The sequence below is a fragment of the Larus michahellis genome, chromosome 1, assembly GCF_964199755.1.
Source record: "Larus michahellis chromosome 1, bLarMic1.1, whole genome shotgun sequence".
Lineage (NCBI taxonomy): Eukaryota > Metazoa > Chordata > Aves > Charadriiformes > Laridae > Larus > Larus michahellis.
Genome location: NC_133896.1, coordinates 159,573,924 through 159,589,140, shown reverse-complemented (window position 1 = coordinate 159,589,140; position 15,217 = coordinate 159,573,924). Strand labels below are relative to the sequence as shown.

Here is a 15,217-nt window from a genome sequence, read left to right as displayed (position 1 = left end):
TACCTGATCAATTCTTCAACTTATGCTTAAATTCTAACTGTATTTATACCAGCGTAAATACAGAGTGTCTTTACAGCAATCAAAGCAGCTTCTCTGGGTTTAAACTAGCAATACTACTGATCAACATTTCTCCCTTTAAACCTAGCAGATGACCTGCAATCTGGGCTGGAAAAGGCAAATTAATTCTGCACTGTTATGTTCAAGGTTTTCCCCTCCTGGATAGCTGAACAAGTTAAGCTCATAATATTTTTCTACAGTGTGTCTGAAAAATCAATAGAATAAGAGAATGGGATCAAGACCAAGTACAACAACAAAGAAAAGGAAAAAAGAACATTAATCTGACAACAACAACAAATTAGTAACATCAGTGAAAGACAGGGAAATGAGCATTTAAGGCACTCTGCATATTGCTTTTTGTAACAAGGTTTGTAAAGCAAATCAGTCTGTGTCAAATCTGTCCCTTTGATTTCATATGTTTGAGTTTTAAATGCTATCATGTGCCTCCTTCTGCTCTCAAAACAATATTACATTTAAGTAAAGCCATTGATTTCAATGGAGATAGTCCTGGTTTATGTCATTGTAGACTCCTAACTAAAGAAAATTGGTCTATATTTACAAATTAAAATAAAGCAATATTTTAAATTCACATCTGTCATACAGAGATTGGCTTGCAGTACATGTACCCAGGTCACATCCCAGGAATCAATCTCAGCTGCTAAATTTTGAAAAGCTAATGATTTAATTTCATTAATAGACTGAGGATGCAAAAAGTGTATATTTATAAGATTCAGATTTAACATTTATAAGATTTAAATAGAGACAAAAGAAACCATAATGCACTTCTAACTGAATTGGGATATAAAACAGCAAGCCTCATTTCCTGAACTCCAGTGATACACTGTATCTTGTTAGCTAAACTTACCTTGTAATAGGGGTCATTAGCCCAAGGATTGTTATATCAGAAAGCATAGAAGAAAAAAATAAAAATAAATGAATTCTGCTTTTAAGATAATTTGGCCAATATTTCAAATGTACCTTGTTCAGAAACTCCTACTTCTTCATAACACTTTTCCAAGTCATGGCACGTTCTGTGTAGAAATATTTACAGGAAGACTTTCACTCCACCACAGAATGGGACTAGAAACGAACATCTCTCATCCCTGAATGCACAAAAAATTTTAAAAGCCATCCCATGGGACGTTGGCTACGTTTTTGTTTTGCTTCCTTTTTTCAAGTGCAGAACCTCAAGCCAGTGGAATCTAATTCCCATATATCCTCAGCCCTGGCTCTGCTCCAACCGTGTAGCCGAACAGGCAGAGCCTCTACTTTCCTGGCAGCACGTGCTGGGGCATCCCATACTTCTTCCCTTATATAAAAACTTCCTTATTATCAAAACTGCCCAGTATCACTTTAAAGCGCTGTACCACAATATTAACAGCTTGAACATAGTCTGAAGGAAAAAACATGAAAGGATGCTTTTGTACGTACAGGGGTATAAAATTTGCAGAACTCCAAAATAGATGCATTTGGAATACTTAATAATGAAAAAGGTCGATGAATTAGGCTCTTATGACATGGATCTTTCTTCACTGATTACACTATGTGCCTGACTTTTTAACATAGCTGGAATCAGTACAGTCACATCGCACTGGAAAACAACCAGAAACTTGCTTAAGGAATTGACTAACGATAAGTATTCTAAATAGATATTATGGTAATACTTCTCTTGAAAATTTCCAGAGGTTTTAGTCTTTACTAAAGCACAGATTTTGCATTATTTGTAGCCGATTTTAATAAAAGAGATTATGACTAACACACAATTTTATTTTTGTCATTTTGAAACTCAAAGACATAGTTTTCTCATATTTTGAAAGAATTAATTTTAAAGTGAGGTGTGCGAAGTGAGATGAAGTGATCTTCTTTTAAAAGTCAGCTGTAAGTCTTTGAATACACAAGAATTTTTACTTGCAACTGTGAATAAATAAAACATTATTATTATCCTAAAGCTCTTCTATAGAGAAATCCAGTTTCAATAAATATCATATACGAAGGCAATGTTAAGGAATACTCATGGCAAATTTGCATGTAATTTTTGTAAATATATTTTAAAAAAATATATACTTACATTATTTATCCCATAATACAAACAGCCTAAAAAAAATAAATTTTATTGTATATTTGCTATTTTTTATTGCCCTTCTACAAGCTGGGCTTTGTTTTAAAGAAAATCTATTTTTTAATCCAGTGTGCATGTATACAAATATAAAAATTTTTCTCAGCAGAGATCATTTTAGTACCTTGGTAAATGTAACTTTAGCTCTAACAATAATAAAGATACCCCTCTAAATGATGAAGTTATACTAATAGTATATGTATATGTTTTCCTGAATCATGTGCATAATAAATCAATTATCACCTAACATGAGTTAAGAATAAACTTTCCATAGCAGCAAAAGATTTTTCTGTCTGCTATACTGTTCCTCATGAAGAATACATGTACATAAATACATGTTCTTATTTAATGTCTTATATTTAGTTGTCTCTTACTACACACAGAAATCTGCAAGATATGTAATTAACTTTTAATACATATTTTAAAGCATCTAAGGGTTGCTCAAATTCTTCCTTAAATCCAAGTATTCATCTAAATGAATACATCTCACAAAATTAGGTTTTTTGAGTAGAACCTGTGAGTATAACCCCTGAAATATGGAGAGCAAACTAACCAATGTAGAGTAACAATCAGCAAAACACCAATCAACAAACTCTGGAAACTATCTTATTCTTCTAAAAGAATGAATAAAATAAGAAAAAAATGATTTTTCTAAATACCACAGACAATCCATCTTTTCCCCTCCCCTTTAATAAAGAATGTCCTCTGGTCCTGGATTGCTAATATCTTCAAAATGTAATAAAAATACTGCATTATGATGTTTTACAGAGATTAAATGTGTTGACAGGCCCAAGATACCACTTACATAAGCATTCAGCATCTAATCTAACATGCAGAGGATCAGCAAGAATTAAACATGCATTTTAAAAGCATTCGAGATACTATTTTTTCTCTGGAAAATATCTCATGAAAACTACAGTATATTGTGTATTCTAAAATATAAAAATAATATACTTCCTTTTTTTTCTTTTTCAGATTTTATAATGGATAAATTTGAAAATATAATTCCTTGACTAAGGAACTTGCCTAAATTATAACATAAAAAAAAAATCAGAAGAATGCCACTGTGTTATCCCAAAAGAGAATATTTGGACCTTTTTTTTATTTGTAATCTCTCAGGTACAGTTTCCCCCTAATTTCACTGAAGTCATTTAAAACATCCATAGTGACACTGCTGCAGAATTTCTAAAAGCCTGGACCCAAACATATTATTTATTGATAACTTCAATTCTGATCATCTTTGCTATTGTTTTTAATCAGCAAGCTGTCTTCTAATGATGAAATTTCTGAATGATCTCTCAACAACAATCTACATGAGAGGTGAACATTCCCAACAGAATCTCCAAGACACTTCAAAAGACCAAGATATTCATATACAACAGCTGGAAGTTTATGAGTTGAACATTTATCATCACCATTAATCCCAACAGTTCAACCAGTGCTTCAAAGGGTCCTACCAGGTTCTCCCATAAAGGTTTTAGGACACTTTAATTTCAAACACAGCTTTCAAGACACATCCATCAGTTTGGATGAAAGACATGGGGTGAAGGGTGGGTGAATATCAAGTGTTAATCAACTTCACTTCAAAGCTGCTTTACATCATGCCCTGTTCTCTTCGTCATTATGGACTGGGAGCTCTCTGGATGTGGCTCTTCAATCTGAATGTTCTAAAGGAGCGACCTACGTCTTTCATACATCTACCCTGTTTGCAGACAAGGTCAGATCACAAATTAAAAAAAAAAAAAATTTGGTCTTTATTTTTTTAACATACCTTCAAATTAATAAAATCTCTCTATGAGCCAGAATATTTCCTTAGTGTCTCACTGAATTTGTATTCATCTAACTGATTGATGCTGTAAAGTAAACCAAACTATCACACGCTCTCACTTAGCGATGTTTGCTTTACAGTTCTGACAAGAGAAAAGTACAGAGAAAAATACACAGAAAAGTACAGTATGGTTATTTTAGTGAAGTGGCATAAATGTCTAAGAATACTTGCCTCTTGAGTGAGAGAGACTGGGTAGGCTTGGGAGTTCCCTCTCATTTGGTCTAAGGGAAGAAAATTAAACCCAGAGTAATGTATAGGAATTCTCACACACATTGACGTCTCCACCCAAAAAAACCTCCACCTTCCTTGCAAAGAGAGAAGGGAGAATAAGAAAGAATGTGTAGCAGATTTACCTGCAAAAATTGCTATTAAGAAGATGACCTACAATTGTTATTGTATGGTTTCTTGTTAGAAATAACAATTCAAAAAGTAATATGTAGGAGCCCTTGGCCTCCCCTCTCTTAAAAAAGTGATAAAAATATAGTTTTAAGTATACAAGGCCTTTCCTATTCTCATCCCTAGGAAGCAGATTGCACAGCTCACACATTCTTCAGCAACAGAATACAGTTATCAGAGAAGTGAAAGAGGCTTGTGATTTCACTAGGCTGGTGTGGGACAGCACAAGTAGCAGGATTTTACAAACTTGTCACAGTTAAATTTTGCATATGAACACAACTTCATCCAAGCTTATTTTTTATACCAAAATCACTTTGTTAGTGTACATCTAATATGACTTCAGAGGTCCACAGTGGAGGCGTTTGTATCCGAGATAAAACAACAGTATGTGCTCTTTAGATGCAATGAACAGAAAAGAGGTACTTTTAGGGCATAATCCATCTGACCTATTTTAGATGTGCACTTCATTGTGAACTTACTCAGACTCTAGAATTACCCATGTATCTCCATTGACTACAAAGAGAGTCCGAACTTTTATATTTGATGTGGACAACCATACTGGACACCTCCTTTTTTTTGTCAGATGAAGTATTTAATTTTTCTATTTTCTGGAGTGTTATGAGTGAGTCTTATGAAAAAGTAATATTTAAGAATTCAGCTTCTGAGTTACTTTTTCCCTTTTAGGCAATTCACAGCTCTAAATACATTATGGATCTTAATGCAAGACTGAAATGATAAATTACTAAGTATAGACCAAATGATTTTTAGGCAGGATAAGTGATAGAATTATAATTTGCATTTTGATTACTTTTCCTAGAAGAACATGAAATGAAGGAGCAAGACTTGCATTCTCTGCAAGGTGCATGTGAAGTGTACTGCTTGATGTAAGGGGAACCAGTGAAAAAAGTAAAGTTGATGGCAGAGCCATGTGGTCCATAGCCATAAGGATGCTAATACCATGAAGCGCTAAAGGGTGTCTGCTGAACTAGGGTGGAATCCACTTCAGCTAGTCACCTGCAATCCTTTTTTTTTCTAAATCAGGAATGAAGTACCCATCAACATTATCAATGGGCTGAATATCCAGATGATCAAGTAGATGTAAACTTTTAAAAAGTTAGGTGGGTTAGGTGGGGGGAACTCACTTCTGGAACGAACACGCTGGGACATTTGCTCTTTTAGGAGTGAAGAGATCTGATCCTGAACCAACAAAGCATTTAAGCAATTGAATGAGTATAAGCATGTGCGTAGTCTTCCCTGAGTGCAGTGCCATTCATCTAGCTCAAAATAGGAGACTGAGGCAGATTGCTGAATCAGGATTTTAGACCAAAATACAAAGTCCATTAGTATATAGTCATTGTTGCTCCCTATATTAATATACTACTGCACTATTACACGAACAGTTACACTAAATTCATTCACATATTTATCTTAAATTAGTTTTGAAAAATAATGCAACTTTTTTTTTCAGTTAACTGAACAAATAGTATGTGCAAACATCAATGTATAAAGTCACATCAGTTGCACAGCTTTTTAAACAAAACTTTTAAAAATATATACATTTAAGTATCATGGCTTTTTAAATACAGCATATAATTCCTTTTAAAAAGAGCTTTAAAATAAATATTTAAATTTCAGCACATTCCAAAAAGGCATCAATTCAATAATTAACTTTTTTTTGTTTCCCATTTGTATTAGATGTTGACCATCAGTGCAGATTTCTGAAGGTTTAATTTGTAAGAGTTTCTTCTGATTAGCTTAGGTATCACTCTTGCATATAATATAATTATTGTGTGATTAAGATGTGCAGTTGAAATGTCTAACTTTGTGGCAGATGCTGGTCTATATGACCTTTTGTAACAGAAGGGTTCTTTTATCACTTGAGCTTTTGGTTTCAAATTTCTCATCTGCTCTTTTCTGCCAGCGTAACTGAGAGTTTAAATCAAAACCTAATTAGACTACATATGCTGTTTAGGAAAAAGTTCTTGGAAAAGTCATGATTCATATAAGCTTTGATATTTCCAGATAAATGAGAGCAAATGTGATTTTAATTGTTTTAAATAGCTTTCAGTCATCCTCTTACTCAAATAAAAGTAGTTGAACGCAGCTCTGTGATCTAAAGAAAAAAAATTATTTAGTAAGAGAAGCACCAGCTCTATACTCCTATCAACTATACCATCTATGTTTAATATGAAACCCTGTATTGATATGCATGTTTTTCAACTAAGCAGTATTATAACTCAGCTATTTTCTTACATATTTCTGATACCAATATCATAAACCTCCAATCAGAAGTTATTAAATGATATTTAATTCCTGGGGGGAGGGAAAGAAAAAAAAATCTGCGTGAGCACCTAGGATGTCAGCTAAAGTTTGCTTTTTAGTAATGTTGATATAAAAAACGTGGTGTATTTTTATTTTTCTCTTGATATTCTAGGAGGAAAACTGCATTATTTTGTTATTGTAATTATAATGCACTTACCTGAATTGCATGTTTCAATATTTTAGCTAGCACTAAGGAAGGCCACGTTTCAAACACTCTCAACTTTCACTGGGTTAAAGAATGTTAACTGATGTTTTGTTCAAACTTTAATAAATACTTCTGCCAAGAAATCCTTGGCCTCTGATACTGGTCACAAAGACATAGGTTCTATCTCTCAAAAAAAAAAAAAAAAAAAAAAAAGAAAAAGAAAAAATTAAAAACCTTTACGTTTATATGTCCTACTTAGTTATTTGACCCAGTTCCTAATCAGAAGTAGCCAGAATTTTCTTTTATTCCACAGAGCGATTGCCTGCTGTCTTAAGAATAAGAACTTGAGTATTTCCCCTGATACAAAGCTGACAAGTCATTACGAGGAACTGTGTCTTCCAACGTCAAGCCAATACAGCTCTCTGTAAATTGTTTGAATACAGTCCTGTGTCACACTGCATATAAAAATGATATTCTCAAAATCAAGAAACTTTAGATATTGCCAAGAACAATCTCTTGTAAATACAACCACTACTTTATAATGTGCAAAAGTAAAAATTAATAAATATTAAAAAAAAATCTAAATTGAATCTAAAACAGAAAAAAAGAAATGCAGATCCAGATTCTCAGTTACTCGGTTACTTTAGTGACTCAGTATATTATGCCACCTTCTTGAATATGTAATACATTCAAATATTTGTCTTACTTATTGTTTACCCATTACTGATATGTGACTATCAAGACAAGAAAACAATATATAAAGACATCAGACTTCAAGGATATTTTTTAAGAAAGAAGCTGAAGATGGATTTAGTGAGACTACACTGATATCCAGAACTTCTAAACAACATACAAAGTCTACTGACATCCTAACAATATAAAATGCATATGCATCTTCATTGATACTATCAAAAAAAAAATACTGATTTTTCAAATGTTCTAAAATTCAAAATTCTCAGCATTTTCTATAAAATGATCAAAAATCCCAATAGAACTCAACAAGAAGTTTAATGGTAAGACCTTAATAACAGGACGGCATTATTTTCACAAAAATGAGTATTAAAACCAAAACCAAAACTCACTATGTAGAATAGCTAAATGTGAACTGATAACCCAAACAACTCCTGACTGCAAATTCCTGCAATACAAAGCAATTTATTTAAAATATTCTTCAGAGACCAGGAGACATGCAGTGGAACACAGAATATTTTGGAAGTAAAGTTCATTTTCTTCCCCTTTCAGATAAAGGAATGTGAAAATACAAAGTCCGAGGTTGAGAGTTATACATCAAAAGTATTTTGCTATGTGCTATTTGTTATAACAAACAGTACTTTCTTGAAAGGTATCACTTGCCAGACTGTGAAACCCGCATGTTTTCAACTCTTTACTGTGAGAAGTGGCTGTGTCAGGGGGGAAGGGGAGAAGAGCTGGGGAAGGGGGAAGTAATACTCCATTACAAGTTTTAGGTTGACTGTTATTTGATGTAAATTTTATTGATTTTACTGAAATTAGCTGAAACTATCAGCTATAGTTGGTCAAATAGGTGAAAAGCTCTCTTTTTCTGCAAATGAAGCAGCCCTCCCAGAATACTAAAGTTGTCTTAAATAGAAATAGATTATTTAACAAGCCTTTAATTGTATTAATCCAGGGCTTACACACATGATTACTGAGTAAAGTCAGTACTTTTAGCATTTTGTTGAAAAGAAAAGAAAAGAAAAGAAAAAGCAGTTCACCACATAAACCAATCAAACAGTGTGAACCTAAAATGCATAGTTAGATGTCAAGCTATTTTCTATTCTGATTCTTAAGCTAAGATTCATCTAAATGCCCAACACTCAAAGAATTAATATTTACTTACACAAAAAAGCTATTTCCTGATTTAGTTTTATAAATGAAATATGTATAAAGCACCAGAAAGACCAGCAAAATATTGCAGTTGTCACAAAGTATTCACCGTGAGTTCCTAGTTTCACCCGCACACACTTCACGGTGGACCACGTACAAGCACATCACCACACGCGGCTACCAGACGGCTGGACCTGCTCGCCGCTTGGCTCTCTCAGCCACCAGGACGAGCCAAAAGGCTGCGGAGGGACCCAGAGGCACCAGCTCAGGGCGTGGGTGGAGGCGAGCGGCTCCTCCCTGGCCGGGCCGCGTGCCGCGTGCCGCGGGCGCTGCCGTGCAGCACCCTGGACAGCACCCGCCGCCCCGCCCGGCTCCGCAGGGAGAGCGAAAACACCAAGTTGCACCCTTGGTTCGGGTTTGCTCTTTGGGTCCTTTTTCCTCTTCCCCGCTGGAATATCATTCATTTTTAACACAGACTGGTTGGCCAAATTCTCAAGACATCAAACTGTACCATCCGGCACTACGAATGGGAGAGCTGTAGGTCACTGGCACTGCATTTGTCTAGTTCATTTATATGTTTTGTGCGATCATTTTAATGTCAACCACTTTTTCCCCATCATTAGACAAGTGTTTCTCCTTATTCAGTCTCCGAAGGGGAATTGTTATACAGTGTACATTTGCTGTTCTGTTCATTTTCAACACCTTTTACACCATAATATACTGTAAAGCAACTGCACACTTTATGGTAAAGTTCAGTCAAACTAAACTGTGATACATAAAAATCACTTTAAGCAAGTAGATGTTGATCGTTTGTCAGCACAGATCAGTAGGTCAATTTCTAGTTAAAGAGCTACTGAAATGGCAAAGATGTCCTTACAGCAGTAGACATCTATTTATATTTGATACGCTTTTTACTTATCCAATTTATGGTTTTTACTTAGCCAGTTCACTCTGGAAATAAAATACATTTACATTATCAGTAACTGAGTACATAACATACATACAATGAGTGTGAATACACACAGTTTATAACCCAGAAACAGTGGACTAAAAATTACTGATGAGATTACTTTACTTTTTTCAAGTTTAGCAAGAAAAAATAAATACAGCAACTTTCCTACTTTATCCAATTAGATAACACGATATTTCAGCTTCTGGAGGGACTGTGGATTGATTTTTATTATTTTTTTTTGTCAAAGATATGTGCAGATTGCACTAACTTATTGGTGAATGGGATTCTTTAGGCATGGACTGTTACCATGAAATTATTTCAGAAGGCCCTGCTGAAGTTACAAAGCACAGAAGTACTGCTAGGCCTTCTGTTCAGAGCAATGATTTGTATGCAGTGTTGTGTTCCACTGCTAAAGCAGGATTTGCTTCAGACTGGTCAATGTATTGCTACAATAATCAAGATAATCCAGTTCAGGGCAGAAACCATTCACCTGGCCCAGCTCTCAACAAATACTTCAAAAAAATGGGGGGGGACGGACATGGACACAACACGCATGCAGTCAGTTATTTTAGGCGCCAAGGACAACACTTTTTTTCTGCCCTCTCCTGTTTTGAGAGCTAGGCCAACTAATCTTGTGCAAAAGTAGAAAGAAGACAACAACTACTCAGAGCCAAAGCGGGACCCTGACTTTGACAAAGGGAAAGCAAACCCTCTGGATCTCTCTGAGCAGTAACCGACAGCCCCACAGAAAACCACCGCAACTTATTGAAAATCTGTCACCATCACATCCCAAGCAAGGGCCACCACGGTGCCCACTGACATCCACCTTTGTCCTCCAGCTCTTCCCAGCTCCACAGATTTTGGCAGAGCGCCTGGGAGACATGGTCTCGTTCCCCGCTCCCCAGACGGCCAGGAACCTCCCCAGCTCCGCCGTCCCGCGCATCGCCGCTGCCGCTGCCCGCAGCCCCCGGGACCAAGCGTCCGACGGAACCCACCCGGTGCGCGCCCCCGGCCCCCGCGAGGGGACGAGACGCCCGTCCTCCGGGCACCGCGGACGTCGCCGCCCCGGCCCCGGCTGAGCCCCGGCCCTGCCGTGCCTCCCGCGGGCTTGCCCGCCGGCCGGCCGGCTGCGGCCCCGGCCGGCCCCCGAGGGCCCGCGGGCAGGGCAGAGCCGTCGGGCGGCCCCGGCCCCGGCTGCCGTCCCGGTCCCCGCTCATTGGCATGCAGCCCCTGTCGCTGCCTGCCGCCAAGCCGCATCCCAGCCCGCTGGAAGCCGGCAGCCGAGCCGGAGCCAATCGCATATTCATGAGGAGGGGGAAATCCAGCGCTGCACTCCCAGAGGACCAGGGATCACTTAATTTTTCTTTTTTCTTTTTTTTTTTTTTTTATCCAACCTTCCCCCTCTCTCTGCCTCCCTTTTAGCAACGCGCTACCGGGGTCTCCCCGCCGATATCCTCCGCAGCTCCGACAGCACCCTAAAAACCACGGCCGCCGGCGCCAGGAGCAGAGACCGAAGCAGCCAAAACAGGGACCACGGCAGCCACAACAGAGGAGGGAGGCATGCCAGCCCGCCAGCCAGGGACAGGAAACACAGCAGGGGCTCCTACCTTACAATCCTCAGGACACGATTTCACCGAGTACTCATCCGACTGTAAATATTTCTGGAGCATAACCTCAAACTCTTCGTATTTCTCCTGAGCGTGCTGGTCGTAGCGCTGGTAAGCCTGGACGCACTGGCTGCAGGAGCCTCCCCCCCTCAGCACCACATCCAGACTGCAGTTCAAAGTGTCCGGATTGGACAACCCGGCGAACAACTCCCAAAGTGTGTAGGAATTACAAAAGGAAAGGTAAAAATCCGTCAGGTCCCAGCCGGGCGCCGGGCTCTGCCCCGCGCCCCGCGGCCGCCCCGGCCCCCCCCGCCGCCGGCACACCGCCTCCGCGTCCCCCACGCTGAAGCACTGCCCGGACGAGGAGCTCGGGGGGGGGCACGTCTCCAGGGGCCTGGCGGTGGAGTTCCCCAGGAAAGCAGCCTTGCCGTGCCGGGGCTCGGTGCCGTTGGTGCGGCTGCCGCGGCTGCCGCCGCCGCTGCTGCCGGGGGAGGGCGGGAGGGAGGGCGAGGGGGGGGCGAGGAGCCGGGGCGCGGGGGGCGCCGGCTCCCCCATGCCCGCCAGCAGCTCCGGCTCCGCGGGCTCCGGCTTCTCGGGCGGCGGCTGCTCCTTCTCTCCGGTCCCCGTGAATTTGGCCTCGGCGCAGAACCACAAGTGATCAGAGAGCAGGACTGTGAAAAACAAGAGCGATGCCAGGGACAGTCGCCATTTCTGAGCCCTCTCTGAATCCGTGAAGGGTTTCTCGTTCTCCCGGGGTGCGAACCAGATTTTTAAGCCGTCATCATACTGCCGACTGCACATCCAAGCACCCCTGGTCATATTTTGGGAACGCACAGCCCTGGCCGACTCCACCGTGAGGGCTCCTTTGCCAGTGTCACCACAATATGCATTGACTTAAAAGATTGGGGGGATTTTCTTGCCTGCCTTCCCTTCTCTCGCTCGCTCGCTCGCTCCCTCTTCCACTCTCCCCCTCTCTCTCTTTCTCCCTCTTCTTTCTTTCTTCTTTTTCTTCCTCTGAGATATTGTTGGGTTTCGCCGGTGGCTCTGCCTTGGTCTCACCACACGAAGCAGCCCCAGTCTATCCAACGCGGAGTGCCGTGGAGAAGATAAGAGCAATAACGCAGAGAGAGGAGGAGGGAGAGGAGATGGTGGTGGTAGTGGTGATAGTTGGTGGTGGCGGGGCTGCGCGGCTGGTCCTTTCCCCCTCTCACCCAGGCATGGTCAGATCGCAGCTCCCCATCTCCCTCCTGAGAAAAGCCCGCTGCCCCCGGACAGCTGCATGCCGCGTCCCCCGCTGCCGACGGACGGCTCCGGGAGGGCTCCTCGTCTCCTCTTCCTCCCTGCCGCCGCCGCTGCTCCTCTTCCTCAGCCCCGAGCCGCGGCACAGATGCCTGCACCGCTGTGTCCGTCTCCTCTTTCTCCTCTCCCCCCTCCGCTCTAACTGGAGAGACGCTGCTGCAGGGCTCCCGGAGCGCTGCCGAGGATGCTGAAGAGGAGGAGGAGGAAGAGGAAGAGGAGGAGGAGGCTGCCGGGGCCGCCGCCGCTGCTGGTGACAATGGGCTGCGGCTGCCGCCGCTGCTGCCGCCGGGCGCGGTGTCCCCGGGCGCACGGGGCGGAACTGCCTGGCTGGGGGCCCCCGATGGGCACAGGCATCTTGGGCCCCTGGGCTAAGTTGCCGCCATCTTCGTCCTGGAGAAACACTTTTTTGGGGGGAGCTCTGCCTTTTGCGTCATCTCCTCCCGCGCCGAGATCTCTCTATCCTGGCGCATTGGCAGCAGCAGCAACTCTGCCTCCTCCTGCCTGAGGAGGAGGAGGAGGAGGAGGTGGGAGAGGCACTGGGGACCACATGGCCCCTCCAAAGGGCCTCCTCAGTGCAACTCTTTCCACTTGTCTCACCGAAGGGACTGCTCTGTACCACCCTCCAGCCCTCTCTCCTTCAGGGTCTCCTTCCCTTCGTGGCCCCGAAACACCATGTCCACGCAGGATGGTGGCTGGAGAGGTCTGTCGCTGTGTCTGTCCTTGTCATAGCAAATCACAAATGGCACAGGAAACTCTAGGCACTGGATCCTGGCAGGTTTTGGCCCTTCAGTAAAATGCCTGAACACAGCTGCCTGCCTTTCACTCAATGAGCTGGAAAGGAAAATGCCCATAAACCCCAAACTGTTCCGCCAGTAGAAGTTTTGCAAAACCCCTGTCCCAGAACACGAGCTGGGTAAAGGCTGCCAGTTGTTGTGTTTCACCTTTTAGATGTCACTGCCTGAAGAGAGAGACAGAGACAGCAGGCTTAACCCTCCCACTAGGATGAAGAATCGCTGATGATCTCCATTCAGACCCACAGAAGATAAGAAGATATCCCACCACCTGCAGGGCCCAACCAGCAGGGGCTCTTGCTAAAATAAAAATACTGTTTGGTCACTCCGAAGTTACAGCAACAGAAAAACTTGCATCCCGTACAAGACGAGAGAAGGTGCCAGCTAGAGGTTGAACATTATCCGATGAAGACCTGGAGTTACAAGGTCTTCTTCTTGAGACATCAGGTATGCTATCTGGCCATAGCAAAACCAAGGTGTATATTTTAATTTCTCCATTGGACTGGGAAAAGCTTTAGAGGCCATACCTTTCCTTGTTCCAGAGGCTTTCTCCATCCTCAGGTAAGGGACCATTTAGAACTGCTAATGGCCCTTGAACAAGGTGCACTATGTACCCCAAAAGGTGGGTTTCCCCTATTATTTGATTAAAGAAAGCTGTGTTCTTTAACAAACATGGCCATGCTCTATAAGCTGATGCAGATCGCCGATGGCTCCCTAATTCAGCTTCGAAAGGTGTAGTGGGAAGAAATCTGGAACTAAACCATATCAGAGGAGGTCAAAACTTGCATCTTTTCTGACTGCAGCTGTCGTTAACTGAGGGGTGAGCTTACCAAGGAATGTGCTGGAATTTCCATCACTTTGAGTAATAAATCAAGGCTGGTTGTCTTTCAAAAGGAGATGGTATACCTCAAACAGAAGACGCGGACCTGAGGGAGGAATTGCTGAGAGAGATTTTATGCCCTGTGTTATGCTGGGGGTCAAAACTCATTATCATAATGGTCTCATCTGGCCTTAAAAGATCTACGAGTCAAATTCGAACAGAAGTTATCTGTGGATTTAATTTTGATAGACTATTTAAAGACACAGAAATAAGTGCTAATATTATAAGGAAAAGTCTACAGTACTCAAATCAGAATGCATCTTTGCAATTCTCAGTCAATCAGCTCACACCATCTGCTAATGGTACATTATTAATTTTGGTCTTGGAGATTTGATTGCAATGATTTGACATACTGGGCCCTGTACCGTATCTGCATTTTTGTAATGCTTTCTGTTCTGGGACAAGACCGTGACCGAGCTTTTAAACGGGAATCAGAACAACTTAACTTCTCTAATATGTAGTGTCATTTATTTAATTATATTTTTCTTGTTTGGTTCTGTATTTTCTAGTGGAATAGAAGGACTTAAACGGCAATACAGGACAAAAAAAACCCAAAACAACTGGAATAGGCAACAGGTTACTGATATCAGGTCTGAGATTTTCAGAATGTGCTCTGTTAAGATATGTGGCACTGGCTGCATAATTATTCTTTATTTGACAGCCAAACTCAGGGTGAAGGAAGTCGATTTTGGAGTCCCCAAGTGGCAAACAAGCTAAATTTATTTTATTATTTATTGTTTTTTTAATACTGTTTTCCTGTTGTCCTGCTGGGGAAATGAGAGGGTAATAGGCAATTTTGCAGTCCACAGGGAAATTAGAAATGTTTTTATCTCCATAGTGGAATTTTAAGAATTAGTAATGAAAAAACGCTGGTATCCAGACCTCATCCGAAACTTAATATAAGAATGAATTCCTAAGTCTGTGCTCCTCTGTTTACACTTGTCTAGGATCAAAGCAAATAAGGCCAATCTGCTAGGAT

At 41.3% G+C, this 15,217-nt stretch overlaps 1 protein-coding gene across 1 annotated transcript in view; it reads right to left on the bottom strand.

Annotated features, from left to right (window-relative positions):
* The window catches only part of NALF1 (NALCN channel auxiliary factor 1), a 498,459-nt gene extending 485,462 nt beyond the window's left edge, over nt 1-12,997 (bottom strand). Inside the window, exon 1 of the mRNA XM_074561761.1 lies at nt 11,269-12,997. Coding sequence (XP_074417862.1) covers nt 11,269-12,087 — 819 coding nt within the window. The 5' untranslated portion in view covers nt 12,088-12,997. The remainder of the gene's footprint in view (nt 1-11,268) is intronic.
* Nucleotides 12,998-15,217: the final 2,220 nt, after the last annotated feature.